Below are 20,711 nucleotides of genomic sequence, written 5' to 3' on the forward strand. Positions count from 1 at the left end.
TGTATTTAGATTTTTGTCTTGATATTTGTTTTTGTTTCAAGTTGCTAGTAAGAAAATCACACAATAAACAAAACAGATCATGTTCAGAACAAAAGATTTATCTTTGTGATGTATCTTTTACAGATGGAATGTTTTTGATTAAATACAACAGCCTAGTGTTAAATTGATCTGTTGATTTGAGACTAATAATGATGACTTGATTTTCAGTAAGCAGAGAACAAATCAAGTGATTAAAGACTTAATGTATGTATGAAGAAATGTAAAGACTTTCAATTGAAGAAATAAACACTTCCAAATATCCATGTAATATTTTCTCTTCTGATTCAAAATGTTTCCAGTGTCCAACCATAAAAAATTTAGATCATTGCATTTAATTATTTAGCTACGTCAGTTTACATTTTCTGCAGGCATACTAACAGAATGTTTGCTGCAATCAGATGTTTCTTCTTTGTACGTTTAATCTTTTTTATCGATAATCATAAAGTCTGTTTAGTAGTAAAAACTTCTTCCTCAAATTATTGCCCCAGAGTCAGTAGGATGTTTTTGTCAGGTACTAAAATATTTTTTCAGGTTTGAGGAAATACATTATTTTCAATAATAAATCAGTAAACCCATAAATGTGAGTTATGACTATAGAAGCACTAATAAACTAATAGCCGACTTCAGGAATTACAACACAGTATTTTACATGCTTTATTTCAAATCTAATGAGGTGTTGTGGAGTTTGATGAGTTCTGCTGATCCTCAGATTATGGCAGCTTTCATGAACTGGAAGATAAACAAAATAAATACACAAATAATGTCAAACTGAATAATTATATGGAGAGTTTCTGTAAAATAACACTATGGAGGCAAAATACAACTTTATTAAATTCCTTCCTTTTTGGCCCTTAGTTATTTTGACATTAATGTAAATACCCAGTAAATAATAGCAGATGTCACAATTTGAAATCCTTTGTAAATAGGTTTAACAGTCAATGTTTTTAAATGAACTAAAAAGCTAATTTAAGCCAATTAAATTAGGATATTGATTGCTTCATCGATATCCTTCATCAGAAAGAACTATGATGAAGGAATGACTGATCTCCAATTATCATATTTGAAATCTGTAAGATTGTAAATATTAGTTGGTAAAATCTACCAGAGATACAACTGATTTTCCAAAAAACAACAGACTCTACTCACCTGGTTGAATGAGAAACTTGCAACCCTGCAGTCACATGAGAGATTCAGCAAATGAGCCTGGAAGCGATCTGAGAAAAGAAGCAACAATCGAAAATTCACTCCAAATCTTCACTGTGTAAACTGATTGTTAGTGACATGTACCCTACTGTTGCTTAGAACATGATGGAAGACAAACATCATTTGCACCTTCATGCGAACAAAAGCCAAACCATAATCAATATCAAGTGTTGCAACATAGAAGATTTTAAAGGTTTTTATGAAAGTACCTTTAAGGATTTTAAGTTTTGTCAGGGCTGCAACATAATTGTCATAGTTAACTCCACCCTTGGAGCTGTATTCAAGCCAAAGCGCTCTGAAGGTTGCCTCATCTAAATTGAATTCTGCAAGGTAGAGAGCAGGAATTAGTCAAATAAAAACAACTGCAAATTTGAAAAATATGCAACAAATCCTATTTTATCCCAAAAAAATTTTAAAAATCCTATTTTGTGCGGGTACTTACTTCAAGAAAAATGTCCAATAAATGCCTATTAGCATTTATTACAAATGTAAGTAGCTTACATTTAAATGTTATATTTGACACTGGTGGTGTAACAGCACAGCTAGAAATATATTTCCATTTCTGATATTTGTGTTGCATCAATATTAGGGAATTTTATTTATTTATTTATTTGCTGAACATTTTGCACATGTTAATAATAAACACATAACATACCATGGGAAGCAACCACCTTTTTCATTTGGGTTTGTGTGACGGTAGATGGACCCCTGCTGTCATAGTTTCCCAAATATTCTCTCCTGATTCCAGCCACATAGTGCTCCAGTTTGAAAAACTCTACCACATCCAGGTCTCCAGTTTTATCTGCCTGAAAGTGTCAGTTAAAGAACAGAAAAACTTCACATGTTCAATCAAGACTGTGACGAGGATCATTTGGTGAGGGTCTTACATGTATTTTCTCCCAGTTATGTCAGCATAGCTTGTCTAGTCAGTAGAAAAACACAAAATAATTTAACAGAACCATCAGCAGAAACAGCTTCTGTTCTGAAGCAGCAATCAAGAATAGAGAGAAGTTACACAAAAAAGACAGTAATAACAAGTAATAACAAGTAAAAGGTGAATAGCAGGAGAAGGACGCATTTAATTGTTGGCAGCGTCACCTCAGCTACGGCCCTCTTCAAGAAACTATCACAGCTAAACTATAGTGGATTTGAATATAATAGCAGCAGTTCTAAACTCCCCCACATGATGGCGCTCCTTACTTTTTTCATTAGGCGGAAAACAGCCACCATATGGAAGAATAAAACAACAAAGCAATGACACCCTCAATCCTTCTAACCATTGTCAACCCGTTTGATGTATGGCTCCAATAATACCAAAAGAAAATCAACATTTATGCAAAAGAAAAAAGAAAAAAATCCAGAATATTCATTTCAAAAGGATACATCCATCAGCACCAACAGCAGGTGTGCAGTCTTGAGAGTGAGAGCTGTTTTAAACAATGGGGTGAAACATTAGTAACAGATTCCTATTCTATTTATGCAATATTGTTAAACTGTGAATATAAACTTACATTCGCCGCGGACTGTGTAGCCACCAGCGTTCAGCTTAGCAAGAACCTCTTTGTCACTCAGCATCTGAAGGAAAACAAACAATGAACACAGTAATACACACTGTCATAATTTTAAAAATATATATATAGAAAGGGTTTCTTTAGATATTCAATCAATTAGAATATGTGTCTGGTGAGGCTTATTTGTTAGATTAAAAGTGCCAATTAAAAATAAAATCCTCAAAGCTTGTATTCAATAGACTTCACTAAGCCAACATTTCTGCATAAAAATTAAAATAAAAATTATAATGTTCAGATATAATATTTTCATTTTAAATGTCATGTTTTTATAAATTGTATCTGGATAATCATCATAGCTAACAGAAACAAAGGCTGTCAAATATTCTTCTGTGCTATTTGTGTTTTTGCTTAAATATCCACAATTCACTTTTCTTAGGAAGTTAATGTTCATACAGCAAACAGCTGTGTTCTCAATCCACATTTAGAATTAGATTTTTTACAGTTTACATCCAAGAATGTAACTTTTTTTTTTTAATTACTAAGGCAGTCTTACCTCTTTTGTGTTTTCTTCCTGAGGAAGAAAGAGAAAAAAATTTACATGCAAAATATAAAAATCTACCCTTTAAGTCAACATTTTTAATATTTAGTATTTATTTCTTACAGATATGCATGATTCCTCTGGGAATGCATGACATTGCAGCTCATTTGGCCAGGAGACACCAAAACTGTTCATGAAACTCTCACAGTTCCTTCTGGCTTTTTCACAGAATGACCTGCAGGGACGCAGGACTTGCCCCTCCACACACTCTGGGGCATACACCCTGCACAGAAACAGCTGTATGTCTGCTGAGCAGACCGTCTGCACAATAGAGCTGAAGAAAGACATCTTCATGACGGCCTCCCGCTGACTTGTGTGGCCTAGAAGATTAGGGACGATGGTCTGGTTGTAGGACAGGCGCTGGCACATGGGTATGGTGATGGGCTCACACATCTTGTCACTGCTTCTCATTCCATACTGCACACACAAATACAAATTGAGTGTTTTTTGCGTGCACCCCTGCTTCAATAAGCTGCAACATTTCTCATTTATATTAGATAAATAAGTCCCTGTTGTTCACTTCTGGCTCTGCCCTGTAATAATACCAGTATGTATTTACTTCCATGTTTAATAGGGTTCAAATAGGCCATCTCATTTGGAATAGACCTATTTGAAATTTAGTAGAAAACCAGAAGACATACCTGTTCACATGACTCTGTGGTAAACGCTTCACATTTCAGGTTTTCAGGCCAGTTTAAGCCAAACCTGTTCATCAGCGGCTCACAGCCAGATCGAGCCTTCTCACAGAGCGTCCTGCAGGGAGTCAGTTCCTTCCCAGACTCACATTTGGGAAGGTAGACAGAGCACAGGAAAGGCTTCAAATGAGCAGAGCATTCAAGCTGCACAAGAGGCGTAAAGTGATCTAGCGCCAGATTTGCCTCGTCCTGCGTTTTGTGGGCAAAACTGTTGGGCAGAAATACTTCTGTGTAAGACATGTCTTTGCAGAAAGGAGCAGTCATGGTCTGACATGTTCCAAGAACGACAGAAGACTGGAAAAATAAAGAAATACGTCAACATCAAGATCATTTTCATTATTTCATTGTAAGCAATGCTTTTTTTGTAGATTCAGTGGAAGCAAAGGAATAAATTTCCCATTTATGAAATAATTTCTATTTCATAAATGAAAGAATGGAAATAACAGTGAAATGGGAACCTTACCTCTTCACATGACTCTGTGGTAAATGACTCACACTTTAAGGATTCAGGCCAAGGGAAACCAAAACTGCTCATCAGTCTTCCACAACCTGAGCGGGCCTTTTCACACAGCGTCCTGCAGGGAGCCTGAGGTCTTCCTAACACACATTTAGGTGTGTAGACTGAGCACAAGAAGGGCTTAAGGTGAGGAGAGCATTCAACCTTTATAAGTGGCAGAAACTGATTAATTGCCAGGCCTGCTTCTTGTTGGGATTTGTGGCCTAGAATATTGGGCAGAATAGTGTTTGTGTAAGACACATCTTCACAAATAGGGACTGTGATTGGCTGACATGTTCCTGGTGGGGCTTGTGTAACAGGGACAGGTGGACCCTGGAAGCAAAAAAAAAAGGAAATCATGAATCATCTATCCATCTATTCCTCCAAGTTCCTCATCTTTGGCCTTGCTGATTGTAATTAGTGTCACATTTTTGCATTTTCTAATTTTTGTAGCAGAAAATAGGTTTAGATTGCTACTTATTTAAAAGTAGGATCCTAATTTTGAACTGATCATTCGTGATTATAACTTTTTCACTCAAGCATGTCAATCAATTTTATTGGGAGTTTTTGTGATAGGCCAATACAAAGTGGCACATACTTGTGATCTGGAAGGATAATTATACCTTGTTGTTTTTGTACAAGTAAACATCTTGAACACATGCATGTCTCAGTCATATTTTGTGAAATGCTTCTTTATTGTAATTACAAATGGTAGTTGTTGGTAGTATGTATCTGCCAGCTTTACACATCTAAAAGCGGAACTGTTTGCCTACTCCTATTTGCAAAATTGTTCAAGTTGTGAGTATGAAAGGCTGACACAACTTCTAAATGAGATTTAGGTAAGGACCTTAATCTTTTCTATAATTGAGAATTGAGCTAAATCATTCCATTGTAGCTTGGACTGTATTGTTAGGTAATTTTCCTGTTGGATGATGTTGTCCGCTCTCCTGTCTTTTTGAAGATTCTAATGGGGAAATGTGTTTTCTGGATCATTTGCTGAGTTTCTTTTCAAAAGTAGCGTTTAGAGCATTATCCAGAACATTCCCTTTATCCAAACCCACCTTCTTCTACAAGTTTACAAACTACATATTGCAGCTCAAGAGATAAATGCATGCCAGGTTGCCTGTGAAAAGAGATTTGAAAAAGGGGGCAATCTGTATGACTTGCATGCAACCTCAGAGATGCGTTATGCCCAGCTGCCTGGCTTGCCTTCAAACTCAGGTCCAGTGTTTTTTCATTCACACTTTGAGCCTGGTCCCACTTCACTTCCTTGGATGCTGAGAGCTCTGGTCCCACTCAGGCTGGCCAGATGAGTCTGGTTTGAAGCCAGCTATTGAACATTGGCTCAGAGAGCGTGTACAGCTCATTAGTGTAAGTTAGACTATGAAATAAATTTCTACACTTTGAACTTCTCACAGAGCTCTGTTCAGTCCATCATCTAACAGTTTAAAAAGTTTTGCAACAATGACCTGCCATCTTCCATAATATAAAAAGGAGTAAAATGGGGGCATTATGTATTTTCTAGGCACAAAGGGCCATTTCATAGCACAATAAAGTAACTATGTTACTTTCCATTGTTATAAAGATTTTGTAAATATAAAACATAACTTAAAACTTTGACTTTGCAAATTGACGCCTTGAAATTGGCCTCTATCTCTGTTGAAGAAACGTACTCTTCTGACACTTCAGTACATCATCACAACAATGCTCCTCCATCATGCCATTTATGACTGATCTTAGGGGTACTGTAGTAGCTCAGCAGATATGCACTTCCAACAGGTATTTGTTAATTGTTAGTCTGCTGCAGCTAGTCTGTAGAAGCAGAGAAGGTGCTCTGTGATGTGGAAGCTCAGAAGCTTAATAAAGAAATTTCCATTTGAGGTATGCAAACATAGGAGAGGAAGGTGCTATGATGAAATCTGGCCAAATGTGAACTTTATGATCTGCATGCTAATTACCACTGCAGATCACCCTAAAAGCAACATCATGCTGTGTGGATGTTTTTCCACACTGGGACAGAGAATCTGGTCAGAGTTGATGGAATTGTGAATGGAATTAAATACAGACAAATCTGGGTAGAAACTGTTTGACAGGTAGCAAAAGACTTGGAATTGTATATAAATGTAAACCACGTGTTACTATTTTTTGTGGTTAAAGAATGAAATGTATTCTTTCAATTTCACAAGGATGTGCTTCTTTGTGTTAGTCTATCTCATAAAAAAACAAAAAACTCTAAAATATATTGATGCTTGTTTAAATGTAAGGTGCATGAATACCTTTGACAGTAGTATTATAGTTACTCATTTATAATTTGCAAAATTTTAGGCATCTTTATGGTTTACTACAGCCAGTACATTAGAGTACAATAATGATTACGTTTAATGTGCTTTAAAATTTCATGTGCAAACTAAAACAAAATTACTTAATTTATTAAACTAACTCACTAAAGAAATTAAAGAACCTACATAATTGTAAATTTAGAAACGTCTGATATTTACCTGAACACAGTCAGTCAGTGGAAGACTTTCACACCGAAGCGTTGTTGGCCAAGAGAGTCGTTTAGTTCTTAAGACAGGCTCACAATCCTTCTTGACCTTTTCACAAAGAGCCCGGCATGGTTTCACTCGACTTTCATCCCCTGAGCCACATTCAGGCACGACGACACGACACATCAGGATATTGACATGTGGGGAACAGCCCGTCTGCACAATCTGGCCAATCTGATGCACGCTGAAGCCCTGGACTCCATTTGGATAACGGGTAGTTTTGTATCCCACACTTTGACAAAAGTTGGTTGTTAGCGGCTTGCAGCTTGAACTGTCATCTCTCCCAGAGTGCACCTGCTGAAAAACGTGCATGCACAGAACCACTAAGAATAAAAGCTTCATGACTCTTGACAACAGCCCGTATTCCAAAACTTCAGCTCAGTGTGCTGCTTTTATTGGGAGGTGGAGAAAGAGTCTACCAATGGACGTTTTACAAACAAGGTGCTCATTTAAGACCACAGGTCACAAAACAAAACGATGCTCAACATGCAATAAAAACAAAGCTGTCTCACAGCAGGTGGTCGGTTCTGGGAAACTTCAACCCGACTGACCAAAATCCGTGAAGAATGCTCAACATCTGGTTGTGATTGAGATGCTTCTGAGTCACCACTCTGCAAAAAAAACATGGGTGGTTAGAGCCTGGCTGCTAAAAGCTGGCACAAGAAAGATGAAGTTACTTACTGAATTTTCACAGAGAATAAATTACATCAACTATTTACAATAAGACGCTTAAGTTGTCTTCCCAAAATCCCTTTTTCAGGTTCAAATTTCAAATGTAAACCTAAATCTCCTAATTTGACTTAATTACCTGTATTTTCTACAAATCATGAATCAATATGATGCTCACTTTGGCCTCCAATTCAGAATTTTGGTAAATAATTTTACTTTCTTTTATTCTGTCCTGGTAAAATCAGCTCTACTTTAAAATCAACAACAATTAGGTTTGTAAAATCTGAACAAAACAATCCTCCATGACCTACAGATGGTTTAAAGAACAGATTGTAAATTTTGATACAATTTATTGTGATTGTAAAAGTTTGAGAACAAAGAAGTTTTAATCCATATCCAGTCATAAACACCAGTCTAAGAATCATCAAATAATTTCATGGATCCCCACAAAATCCAGTCAAGACAACAATAGTCAATTTAAAGATAATGGATATGAATTTACATGTTTTGTACATAAAGACTTCAAAATAATAAATAAATTCTGTAAAACCAAATATTTTTTATTCTCTCTTTTTTCCAGAATGTAAAAATATAAAATTACAAACTTTTGCAAACTTTTCAAGACTGTGTAGAAACCTTGCTTAAAACAACGATCCAAGGTTAACATGATTTCTGTAGGTTGGGAGGCTCACAACTGAAAACATCTTTAACAATAAAAGCTATTTTGGAAGCCTTGTTTAACTTGAAGCACGAAACACAATTTGATCAATGAAAGTCCAACCAAAAAAAATTAAAAAGTGGAATTATAGAAAGTTCAAACAATCAAAATTTCTACTAAATTTTGAACTATATTTTAGTTATGATTGATCCAACAAGCTCACCTTTTTACAAGACTCAGTTGTAAAAGATTCACACTTTAAGGAGTTGGGCCACTGAAAGTTATTTGAGCTCATCATTGAAGCACATTCAGACTGTGCCCGTTCACAAAGTGTTCTGCAGGGTAGCTGGAGTTTTGCTGAGACACATTTTGGTGTGTAGATTGAACAGAGGAATGGCTTCAGGTGAGGAGAGCATTGCACTTTCACAAAGGGCGTAAACTGGTGTATTTCCAGGCCTACTTCAGCTTGGGTTTTGTGACCTAGTCTATTTGGCAGAATGGTCTCATTGTAAGGCAGGCCAGAGCAGAAAGGGACAGTGATTGCCTCACATGTTGCTGGAGGAGCTTCAGTCACAGAATTGTCTTCACCCTGTTAGAACAAAAAATATGATCATCTTAAAATGTATTACAGTGTCAGTTGTGATTAAAAAAAATTATACATATATCTATATATAAGTTTTTGGATTAGATCTAAAATAAACTCTAGACAAAGGGGAGTAATGAACAAGTTAAGGATCTTGGAATGGGTATTGGTATGATTGGGATGATGGGATGATGGACTTTGCAGGGTGGGGTGTATAGGTGGAAGGAGTACTCCTTAACTGCTTTTCTGGCCCCATCTTGTGCAAACATTTTTAGTTATAAAATTATGGCCTTCAGATTAGGGCCAGGAAGCAAGTGGTGAAATCTTCAACACCCTTGTTGATCAAGAGTTTGAATATAGTCATGCAAAACCACATTCATAGCAACATTTTACATTAAAACAAATACCCATGAATGCACCCGGAACAAGGATGGGCGTGGCTGGGAGCTGGGCATGTGGCACGGTTCTTCCCCCAGCCCCATGCCTCTGCACCAGTACCAGTTTGCAAAGGACTGGCGATGTGGGGATGGTCTTGGGATATATGGTTGGACAGTCTTGCTCTGGTGCATCAGGTGGATGTCTGGCCAGCAGGATGACTGGGTTCTAGATTTGGTCTGCACTGGGGGTGTGGGTGTGTTGCTGAACTGGAAAATTTAATGCCCTGCATCTCTCAGTTCCCCTTTTTGGCCTATAGCTATCCTATGGAGGTATCTGGTTATACATCTGTCTGCATCTGCTGCAGCCTTCAAGAGGAAAGGTCATCTGTTCTTTTTTGCACTGAGTGTTGCAAGGTTTATACTATTAATGAGCTCACTATTTTAATAACTTTACATCTCCAGGTGATAAATTCTGATTGATTTAATCAAATTAGTCATGCAATGACAATACCACCCACACTTGTCTCTACCTAAAGAATAATTTGCAATGGTATTTTTTATAAAGACTTATCAAAGCTATGTTGAATGATGCCTTTGTTCCCTTTTCAACACATCTGAGTCAAATGTCTTAATTATATCATTATGTTCTGCAGAGCCCTGACGATAATCAATCTAATTCAGATGTGGAACAGTGATGCATCTAAAAGTTACGAGGACAGCAACTCCTGAGGAATGGAGCTGAAGACCCCTGGCATTAAGTGATGTCTCACATTTCATGAACCACAAAGTTAAAAACGGTAAAGAAGTTACTAATTTTGAAAACTCCGTTTGTCCCTCCTATGAACTTAAAGTGAAAACTTGATCAACTAACCTGCACACAGTTAGAAACTGGTAATGAGTCACACCGGAGCCTCGACGGCCAGAACAACCACTTTGCTCTTAGAGTGGACTCACAATCCCTCTTGACCTTGTCGCAGAGTGCTCGGCATGGCTTCTTCTGGCTTTCATTTTCTGAACCGCATTCAGGTACAACAACGCGACACATGACCGTGGCGATATGTGGTGAGCAGGCGGTCTCCACCATCTTGCCAACTTGGTACAGGCTGAACCCTTGGGCCCCGCTTGGGTAAGGAGTCGAAGTATATCCCAAACCTTGACAGAAGCTGGCTGTTACTGGCTTGCAGGTTGTCCTGCCATCTGTCTTGGATTGTGCCTGCTGCAGAAAAAGCAGCAAACAGGTACACACCGAAAAGAATAGCCTCATGGTTCTCAAACAAAGTCTTGAACTGTTTTAAAGCTTTTGGGTGGGTTGTACTGGCATCCCCTTGCTTTATAGGAGGAGGAGTACAAATTCAGTAATGTTTTTTTTTTTCTTTTACATTATGAGCATTATGTCCCTAAACCATTATTAGTGGTTTAGGGACGCTAGTAAAATATACATCAAAATGATCCTAAAAATAAAATAGCAGTCATGCTGGCTTCTCTGAAGTATTCAGTCTAAATGCTCGAGAGAGTTGTGGCATGCAGCACATCTGCTTGTAATAATATGCTTTGTGGTTGAAGAAAGGTGTAAAACATTTGTTCCATAAATCAGTATTTCAGCAGAAAAATAAGGAAGCTTTGGTGTTATGAAAAATAACTTTTTGCTCAGGAACAGCAAGAGCATTGTGTACATGTGATGGGGGCAGTTTTAACAAATGGAAACCAAATGTGCTCTTTTTTGTCTCAAAGTCCCTTTAGTCACTATTAATAAAATCAAATCAGAAGGCATGAATAATATAAAATGTTAATGATGAACACGCAACATTTGGAGAATGTGTTTTGAAGGTCAGCGCGTCTTTGTCATGTGGTTATAGTTAAGTAAGCATGAGAGATGCAGAAGTGAAAGGCTTGTTGTTGTTTCCACATAAAGTCCTTTAACCATTTAGAGTACCAAGACTTCTCAATTCAGAAAGTGCATAAAACATTTAGACAGTCATGTTAAAAAGCCAGGTTTGTGTAATGGATAAAAAAAAGAAAAATTACTTTCTTCTATCTTTAACATATGTCTACTTTCTACATATGTTATATTTTTCACTAATAAAAAAGAGTGTATTTTCCATTTTGGAGTATGAAGTTGGGAAAAATGACAGAAGCCTTTTAATCAAAAGAAAACATTATGGCCTGGATAAAATGTCTCAAAACTTCATGGAATAATCAGTTATGGTCTAATGAAACCAACCTTGAACTTTAGGCCAAATGGTCAAGCACACCAGTATCACCAGAAGACACCATAGACCTACACTAACATCCAGTGGTGGTGCCATCATATCATGGAGCTGCATTTTTCAGAAGGTGGAAGACTTTTTGGAAAATAGAATGAAATCATTGACATGATTCAAGCCTAAACCTTCAGGTTTGAGCCCCAAAGTTGATGATGAAGACGTACTCTATTTGCACATTACTGTGAGTCCAATCATACATCAAAGTCACTAAAACCATGGCTGCACTATATTATGAAGGTTCGGGCCTAACCAGGATTCAAAAAAGCCTGAGATTAATTAAGAATGTTATTCAACAAAGTATTCATTTCAGATTGTTCACACTTTTGCAGGTTCTTGAACTTTTTATTTTTTCCCATGATTCTCTTGAAGAAAATTGTTTGTTATTTTTAACAAACAATTGCTAATAAGGGCAGAAAGTTTTGAAATACTTTCTCTGTTTTAGGTCATGACAGCATTTTTAACAAGGCTGAGTAGACTTTTTATATCAATTTCACTCTTACTTTTTTCATTTGTTTTATTGGAATGAGCAGTATAAAAGCTTTCAGTTTTCAAGACACAAATTGCAGTTGTGGTTCAGCTCCAGGTGTTGGAGCCCACCTCTAACGTAACAGGAAGAACTGTTGTCTTTACCATTTCCAAAAACTCTCTAAACTGAAACCCAGGAAAAGCTTCTAACTAAACTAATATGTGTGTGCTATCTCTTTTTGTAAGTATGTGGTTTTATGCGTTATTTCGGAAGAAAAGGAAAAGCATTATAAACTGATAACTGTACAATTCAATTTCATATTCCAAAATTATTCAAATACAACATCTGTTAAGCAACACTATTTTGAAAACTAGATTTTAAATTGTTTCACAAACTTTTCTGTGTATGTTATTTTATATCAGAGGCTCCTTTTTGTGTGTGATTAGGTTTCAGTTCAGAGCGTCCGGACCTCAGTGGGCAACAGTTGGTTGTGATTAAACCTTTTGTTGTGTGGAAGAGCTACGCGGTAAAAATGGGTTGCAGAAAGTTGGCACAATAAATCAAACTTCAAGATGGAACATTAACAAAGCAACAGAGATTACCAACTGTTTGCACTCCAAGTAAGTAAACAAAGTACATAATTTTTTATTTTTTAAACCATCCAACATGTGAACCCCTGCTAAATTCAATTCTTTCTTAAACAAAATGGCCTGTGAGAAGATGACGGTGGAGTTACTTGATGAAAGAAGGCAGATTTACAGATTGCAAAAGACCCCAAAACATTTACTGGTGAAAGAATGAATCACACAATTACATAAAACTGGAAATTATGTTTGACGACAAAGCTCTGAGAAAATGCGCACATGCACATACCACTAAATGCTTTAGTGTCGCCAAAGAGCAAATACTTAAAACAAGGGGGTCCACAATGTGGTCTAAGGACCATTTGCGGCCTTCTGAAAGATTTTGTTTGGCCTCCGCCCACAATTCAAGAACAGAGCAGTTGATGCAGACAAAGGGTTTGAAATTCCTGCAGACAAATTAAACCATGAAATTGCAATAGTATAACAGAAAGTATTGTCAGTTTTATTAACCTTCTTTTTATATTTAATGCACCAAAAGTGTATTAAATGTTCTTTTTGCTAAATGTAATAAGAACAGGCCTCACAGTAAGTGGAAATTGTCTGCCTTTCTTTTAATAAGGACATTGCGTCCAATAGCTTTTATTTGTTGGGTCAATATGTTTTACAAATCCCTTTCTAATAAAAAGTAGTACTTAGATGCATGAAAATCACGCATGTTCAGTAAGTTGTTTGGTAGATAAAAATGAAAGATGTCTATTGAAATGTACAGCTTTCAAAATTTATTTTGAAAGCTGTACACAAAAATTTATTTTTGTGGCCCGTGAGCACCTTCAACTTGATTTTTGTCTTCATTGCAAAGTTTATACACTGCTGAACCAAGCATACTCTAAAAAAGAAGTCTAGCTGTTAAAGTGTCTATCATTCTGTGCTTTTTAATACATTTTCTGATGCTCTGCAGTCATCATGTTTTTTAGAGTGCCTAAGTCTGGGACACGTGTTTAATTTCCTCTATTATCTTGATAAACCATACCTGACAAGGTGTGTATGAAAAAAAACCCAAAAAAAAACACATATTTGGTTCAAGATTTGAACCTTTTTTTTAACTTCAGTCCAAACAAAACCTTGTATTTTCCACAGCTTTTTTCAATTCTGCAAATTACAAATAATCAATTTATTATGTAATTGGGAAGCAAATATCTTTCTATTTGGGTTGCAGGAAATTAAATGGAAACTTTGTGTCTATGCTTCATTGGAAGAAGATTATTTTAATCTGCTACAGGCAGTGAGCAATTTCTACACATGTGCTTGCACTCTGTGAAGAGGCAGCAAGAATGAACCAAAGCTCTTTTTTTTTCTTTCCATGGCAAATGTTGTGAAACAGTTCAGGTAAATAACATAGTGTGGTTTTCAGTAGTCCACAAAGAGTTGCAACCCATTGTTAAGAATGCAAGGTGTGTAGATATTATGCTTTTATTTTACAAGAAAAAAATGCCCGGAATGTGTGGCTTCTTAAAAGTTCTCCGAAATAAATTACATATCCTCTGTGTCAGCTGTATTTCCTTTGTGTTTTATTGTTTTACATCTTTTGCGTGTCTTTTAGGGGGACTTTTGTCACACTTCTAGCATCTTGCATGTGCATTTTATTATCAATCTGCCGTGATAGAAAATATGGGATAGACAATTTACCGTACTTAAAAATACTGTGTTTTATGTGTTAATTGATATGCACTGTGCCTAACTAAAATAAGAAACAGAAAATAGAGTAAAAAAGAAAAAAAATTGCACCATAAAGCACGGAATTGATCACATTCAGATTTTTAAGAGTGGTTGGATGCTGTTTTCTAAGATTTTACTAGAATAACTTTTGTGAAAGCCTGAGGACATACATTGCACAAATCAAATTTAAGCTGCAGCTGCTCTTAATCAACATTAGTGCCTTCAAAATGAGTCTCATTCTTTGTCACTGTGACATGCTGACTCATCTTTAAAAGAGTGAAATCAAAAACCCACAAGATGAAAGAAATGAATTACTCTTAGGATGTTGATTAAGTCCAGAAGAATCCAGCAACTTGGAATTTTTATTTATTAATTGCTATGCTTAAAGTGCTTGAAATGTAACTGCACATTTGCCTGGAATTTAAGAAAACTGGTCCACACAAACCTTTCAGCATTAAGTTGTGAAATCTACACTCTGTAAACAAGATTAAAGAGACACATAAATCAAGATTTGTCTGGTTCCACTTAAAGCAAAGTTTTATTTTTGCTCTCAGGTTAAGACACAAAGCAGAAACAAAGGAAGCATTCATGAAAAAACCCTGAAAACAAAACAAGTGATGTCACAACAATTATTTCTGTAAACTGAAACCAAACCCTCAGAAAAACTTTGGAAGACCACATGTCAAACACATCTTCACTAAATGGTAGAAAGACTTCATTTAAATAACACACTGCTCCTCCTTACGAGTTTTGCCTAGAGAGCTCTACACAACAATCTACATCAACTTAAACTTCATATGCCATATGAAGTTTACTGCAATCCCTAACGAGCATAAGACACTCAATCCATCTTCTGAAATCCATCGTCCTGACTTGATACTGCTAAAAACAACAGGTTGACAATTAGAGGGAGTCTGTTTGTTGACAATATCTGGATGGCTTCACAGCAACAAGGACAAAGTTTCTTGGAGAAAAGTTTGGATTAAAGAGAGGAATAAGTTGACTGTCCACACCTGTAGAGATAATAAATGTTATATTCAGTCGGGGCGGTTCAGTTACACAAAACTATAAAAGAAATAATCCTTCCAGACTATCTAGCAGCTCACCGTTTTCCTCCAGATAGATCATCCTGTCAAGCAGCACTAAGGTCTCCACCACAGGAGCTAGCAACAGGCTCAAAGTGAAGTACACCACCACCTTGTTCTGTTGCTTCAACATGGCCTCCACCCGCTCCTGGTCCAGGGGTAAATCAGCAGGAAGGCCGACCCGAGGCAGGCCCAGTCGGACATATCTACCAGAAACAATGGAAGTCAATAAACGGGTCATAAACTGGGAAACTTTTTAGAAAGTCAACAACACAATTTGTCTACAAACATGTCAGGACATAAACTTCCAATTCCTCAAAAAGAACTAATACATAAAAAGATATGAGAACAGAAATCTACATATTTATCTGGTCTTCCTGGCAGTTTATTTTCCTTGGAGCTGATTAGATGTACCTCCAAGAGTGGAAATAAGTCTACATCACTCAGTTACAGGATCCACAGTGCAGGGTGTGAAAGTCATTGCGACATGTCATTGGTTACTTTTGGTGTATTTACTGATTGAAAAAACAATGAATTTTTGGAGTTTTGAATTACAGGACAACAGTCTGGCTGATCAGTTGAAATATTGGTCAATTACAATCACCAGATGATTTGTCACTGCAACTCTAGTCCCAATGATTTTCTTACATTTCTATTTGTAATGTGTGGTCAGTTTAACATAGTTATGACTTGATGCTATTTGTATTTATAAATTGTACTGTATAATAAATAACTTGCATAAATTTTAACTCATTTTCTTCATTTAAATTAAAGACTGATAATGCTCACCGTTTTTATTGATGAATAAGACATTTAAGGAAATGTATTCTACTGTGTCATGAAAATTTGACAATGAATATGCAACAAATGAAACCTTTATCTGATTGGAGGCTGCGACATTCACTCACTCAGTAAAAGGTAACAAGTGGGCTTTCTTTATGGTCTGGATTCCTGCCCTGCGGAGATCCGGTCTCGTGTCCCTGATGAACGTCTCCAGTATCGCTCGGTAACAATGTGTCCTGAGTTGCTCGCTCTCCTCCCCAAGCCGCCGCACATAGTCCTCCACAGCATGACACGCCCCCTCTCGTGCTTTATAGGAGAGCTGGTGCCCAGGCAACCCTCTCACCCAGCAGCTCATTGGGTAGCCGAACTCAAAGTGAAATGACTCAGTGCTAGGTGTGGGTGGAGAGGGAGGTGAGATGAGTCCTGGAGGGGTGGGATTTTCTTTGGTAGTGATCTTCATGTAGCAACATGCCACAGAGGTGATGCCCCGAACTTGAGGGCAGCAGACAAAGTGGCGGAGGAGAGTGGCGCTGAGGTCTCCACATGCGTGCAGACCAGTCAAGACAAAGTCCGGATAGTCCTGCTGCAGGCTTTCATCTGGGTTTATGCCGGCTTCAGAGACAGCCTGGATGTCTGAGCCGCAGCTTCCCTTAAAAAACATCTGTTCACCCCCACTGTTTGAATTGTATGACGAACCTTCAGGATGTGATGTCTGACTTACATCTGAACGTCTCTTTTTCATGGGTGCAGATGAAGCTTGGGGTACTTCAATGACAAAATGTGCATCTTTCAGCTGCTTGATAAAACTTTCCCATGATGCCCTGGGGTTGACCCAACCAGCCATGTGCCGAGGAATGGAGTCTGCTTCAGAAAGTTGAAAGGAGCAGCTCTGAGACAAAGATTTTTATTAGTTTGATGTATATTTTTACTGAAAAATTACCAACAAATCATCCAATATTCAATAACAAAAATTTTTTTAGAACCATTGGAAATCATAGAAAATGACCTCATCTAGATATAGTTGAAATATAGAGAGAAATACTTCCAAACAGAACTAATTTTACAATAACCACATGAAAACAGCCACGTAGATAAAATAAATCCTATTTTATTAATTTAATGAATTACAGTAACAAATGCCTTATAGCAGGGGTGTCCAAAGAATGACACTAATTTGAGGTGTTTGATGAGATGAAGACTTTTTATTTTAAATTAGAGCAAATAGACAAAATACACAGTGTTCAAAATTGTTATGCAAATTTGATTTAAGTGTCATAAAGATAAATTCTTTTTGTTTTGCTATTAAATTTATCGATGGTATTTTGTGTCAGAGCTCTTTGAATTACCTGACCTGGCTGGAACATGTCGATGTTTTTAAATAAAGCTTGCCTCCCCTAAGTGGCTAAAACAGCAACTGCAAGTTCAGTGGAAAAGAAGAATACAGAAGAACTTGTTGTCCCACAGCGGGGAAATTCAGGTGTCACAACAGCAAGTTAAGGTAAGTTGGACAATGAAAAATATGGGTAAAAATTATAAAAATAACTATTGAAGACTGACATTTTAAGCAGCTCCATAAATGCTTATACTTAATCTTGTTTACTACCTAATAAATTTCCAAGAATCAATATTAAATATTAAACTTTGTGAGCAGAATGAAAATGAGACGCGAAGAGGTCATTTTTGCAAAAGGTACTTTTAATCTGACAAACCAGCCTTATCAAAACAAATATATATATATATATATATATTTATTTGACTGTATATGTGTGACAAAATACCAACCTTTTTCCGTTTTTCTTTCTCCAGGGCCCACAGTAACTCCCCATCGTACCTAGAAGCCATAGCAGCCAAGGTGTGATCAGCCTCAATAGCAGTCACAGACAGTCCAAGCCCAAAGGACAGGAAACGGGAGAGGTGACCCTTTATAAAATGTTGGAAAAGACACAGCATTCATTTGTATCCCAACTAAACCTTGTGTTTTATAAAAGAGAGAAATGCACTAGCTTCATTTTAAAGCCAGTTCCTATACTGGTTCAAAATAAGGCCTGAAGAATTTTATAGAAAGCACTAAAATGCAGCCAAAAGATAGTTAATACACGCTAATCATACCTGGCCAGATCCCACATCCACTACTCTCCTGCAGCCTGTCTGGTCACACAGTTGTTTAACGAGCTGTGTAGAAAGAAGGAAAACCAACAAATCATCCAATATCTAAGACAAAAACGGCAACATGTTGTAAACCTACAGTCAACAGAAATCCCTGTACCATGCCAAGCTTTCGGATCTCATGCTGTTTCTTGGGTTTGACATGCTTCCTGAATATGTGGCCCAGTAAAGAACTCTGACTCTGGTTTTCCAGGAACTCATCAGGCTTCATCGATGCAGCCATCTTGGCTCGGTCAGGCCTGCACTCTCTGGGAAATGCCAGGGCATGAGCAGTGGCACGGAAAGCCAGGAGGGACAGGGGCCACACCGAAGGATATCTGGAATCACAAAGTCTTTACTTGTTATTTACCTCACACTTTATGTCTGAATGTTGTTTTAGTTGCCACAAAAAACAAGTGTTTTAAACATAAAAATATGAAAATACAGTTCAATTAAAGTCAAACTTGCCTCATGACTGATCACAGACTACAAGATCTATCAAACCAACCAAATTTATCAGAGTATCAAACTATGAAAAAGGCAATAGTTAAGACAAATAAACTTACCAGTGGTTAAAAGGATATAGTGTAAGAATTTGGATCATTATATTTCTATGCATTCCCTCATAAAACGAATGAAATGCATTGAAAAAATTATTCAGTTTAACTCATAAGTTAATATAATTTGGGAAGTGTTGGCTATATTTCCAGTTTTTCTCAGATTAAGAGGTCAGAACATGTATTTGACATCATGTGTGGGTTTTCTAAAGGCTAACTATTGGCTGCAATCTAAAAAAAGTCTATTTTTCATTTCAAGAGACAACTTTGCAATGTTTGGGCTGGACTTTACAGATACATATTTATAAATGATTATATTTATTCTATTTGGAAACATATTATTGTATATTTTATGATACATACAGCTCAAATTAAAACAGCCTAAAAAGGTTCAATATTTTGTCACTCATTCCAGAAAGTGACATTTTTGTATATATTCATTACACATGGAGTTAAATATTTCAAGCCTTTATGTTATGGAGAACAATCAATAACCTTTATAGAAAAGCAACAGAAGAGTCGACAAGAGTCTGAGCTGACAAGATTGACAAAAGTGTGTAGTTTCTGCAATTTAATTATTATTTTTTTAGTTCATGTCAGATCTAATAGTCAGAGAAGACTATTACTAAGACTACAATTTTTTACATTGAACAGCAAAGGTTGAGCCATTCTAAAAATGCAACATTATGATCAGTACCTCCTGTCTTCATGAGAAGCATCCAGCAGTAGTTCTGCAATTTGTGAATATGAAATATCCTGCAGCACAGACTGCCAGGTGTTGGGTAATGTCTGCCACAAATTTTCACTGAAGAACTCCTGCGAATCAATCAATCAGTTAAAAAAAAGAAAAAAAAAAGTGATGAACATGCAATATTGTGTTCCACTGATATGTTTAAATACATGTATACACACAATAATAAAAGAGTCGGTCAAATGACTGTACTGAGACAGAAAAGTGGTGAGTCTCCTCGCCAGGTCTCTTTGCTGTTGTGCAGTAAAACTGGCTCTGAACTCCGCATCCTGTGCTGCTGACGCTGACAGGCCTTCTGACATGAGTCGCCGCAAGCTAATGCTAACACGTGTTAGCGTCTCAAAGCAGTTTAAATTAAAACTACTTTAAATACCAGGAAGGCTAGCAATTCGCTTTTAGAGCAAGCTATAGAAACGGCACAAGATATCGTTTAATACAAAAAATATTGACTGTTTTTTAAAACTAGCTAGATACTGTTGCTGAACTTTCCAGCGTACATTGGCGATGCGTTCATGAGCTCCTCGCAATTTCTGGCTTCACTGATTTACAAGCTTTTTAGCCCCCCTGCTTTATTGTTATTAAACTTACAAATCTAATTTATTATTATTATTATTATTATTATTATTATTATTATTATTATTATTATTATTATTATTATTATTATTATTATTATTATTATTATTATTATATGATAACAGTACATTTAATACTTTCTATGGAAACGTGTTTGACAGCAAAACCAGAGCAAGAAAAAAAAACTGTTTAAAAATAATTTTGTTATTTTACAGCAAGAAACATGTGTCTTTATGTGCTTTGAGGATGTGTACTAAGCATTCTGGTTTTTAATGTTCTCGTTATTAAGGTTGTTTTGCCCTGCATACATGTAATCAGCCAGTTCCTCATTGAGATCTGTAGTTCAAAAGAATATTACGAAAAACACACCTTAATTATTGTTTTCTTATTATTATTTCCTTAATGTCTTAAA

The 20,711-nt window shown here is 36.6% G+C and overlaps 2 protein-coding genes across 2 annotated transcripts; both read right to left on the reverse strand.

Moving 5' to 3' along the window:
- Positions 1-82: 82 nt before the first annotated feature.
- LOC129371052 (uncharacterized) lies at positions 83-10,654 on the reverse strand. The gene is made up of 14 exons (XM_055047413.1): positions 10,247-10,654; positions 8,639-9,004; positions 7,601-7,699; positions 7,041-7,385; positions 4,510-4,875; positions 3,993-4,340; positions 3,415-3,768; positions 3,307-3,324; positions 2,754-2,817; positions 2,626-2,669; positions 1,898-2,048; positions 1,452-1,565; positions 1,186-1,253; positions 83-768 (listed from the first exon to the last, which is right to left on the reverse strand). Exons 1-14 carry the CDS (start codon positions 10,637-10,639, stop codon positions 745-747), a joined length of 2,754 nt encoding a protein of 917 aa, XP_054903388.1. The 5' UTR covers positions 10,640-10,654; the 3' UTR covers positions 83-744.
- Positions 10,655-14,924: 4,270 nt separating this feature from the next.
- Positions 14,925-20,248, reverse strand: mettl25b (methyltransferase like 25B). The gene is made up of 8 exons (XM_055047416.1): positions 19,888-20,248; positions 19,673-19,791; positions 18,540-18,756; positions 18,383-18,445; positions 18,056-18,193; positions 16,399-17,162; positions 15,512-15,696; positions 14,925-15,418 (listed from the first exon to the last, which is right to left on the reverse strand). The coding sequence occupies exons 1-8, from the start codon at positions 20,026-20,028 to the stop codon at positions 15,309-15,311; spliced, it is 1,737 nt and encodes a 578-aa protein (XP_054903391.1). The 5' UTR covers positions 20,029-20,248; the 3' UTR covers positions 14,925-15,308.
- Between the last annotated feature and the right edge of the window lie 463 nt (positions 20,249-20,711).

Source organism: Poeciliopsis prolifica, unplaced genomic scaffold, assembly GCF_027474105.1.
Source record: "Poeciliopsis prolifica strain line A6 unplaced genomic scaffold, Auburn_PproV2 SCAFFOLD025, whole genome shotgun sequence".
NCBI classification, from domain to species: domain Eukaryota; kingdom Metazoa; phylum Chordata; class Actinopteri; order Cyprinodontiformes; family Poeciliidae; genus Poeciliopsis; species Poeciliopsis prolifica.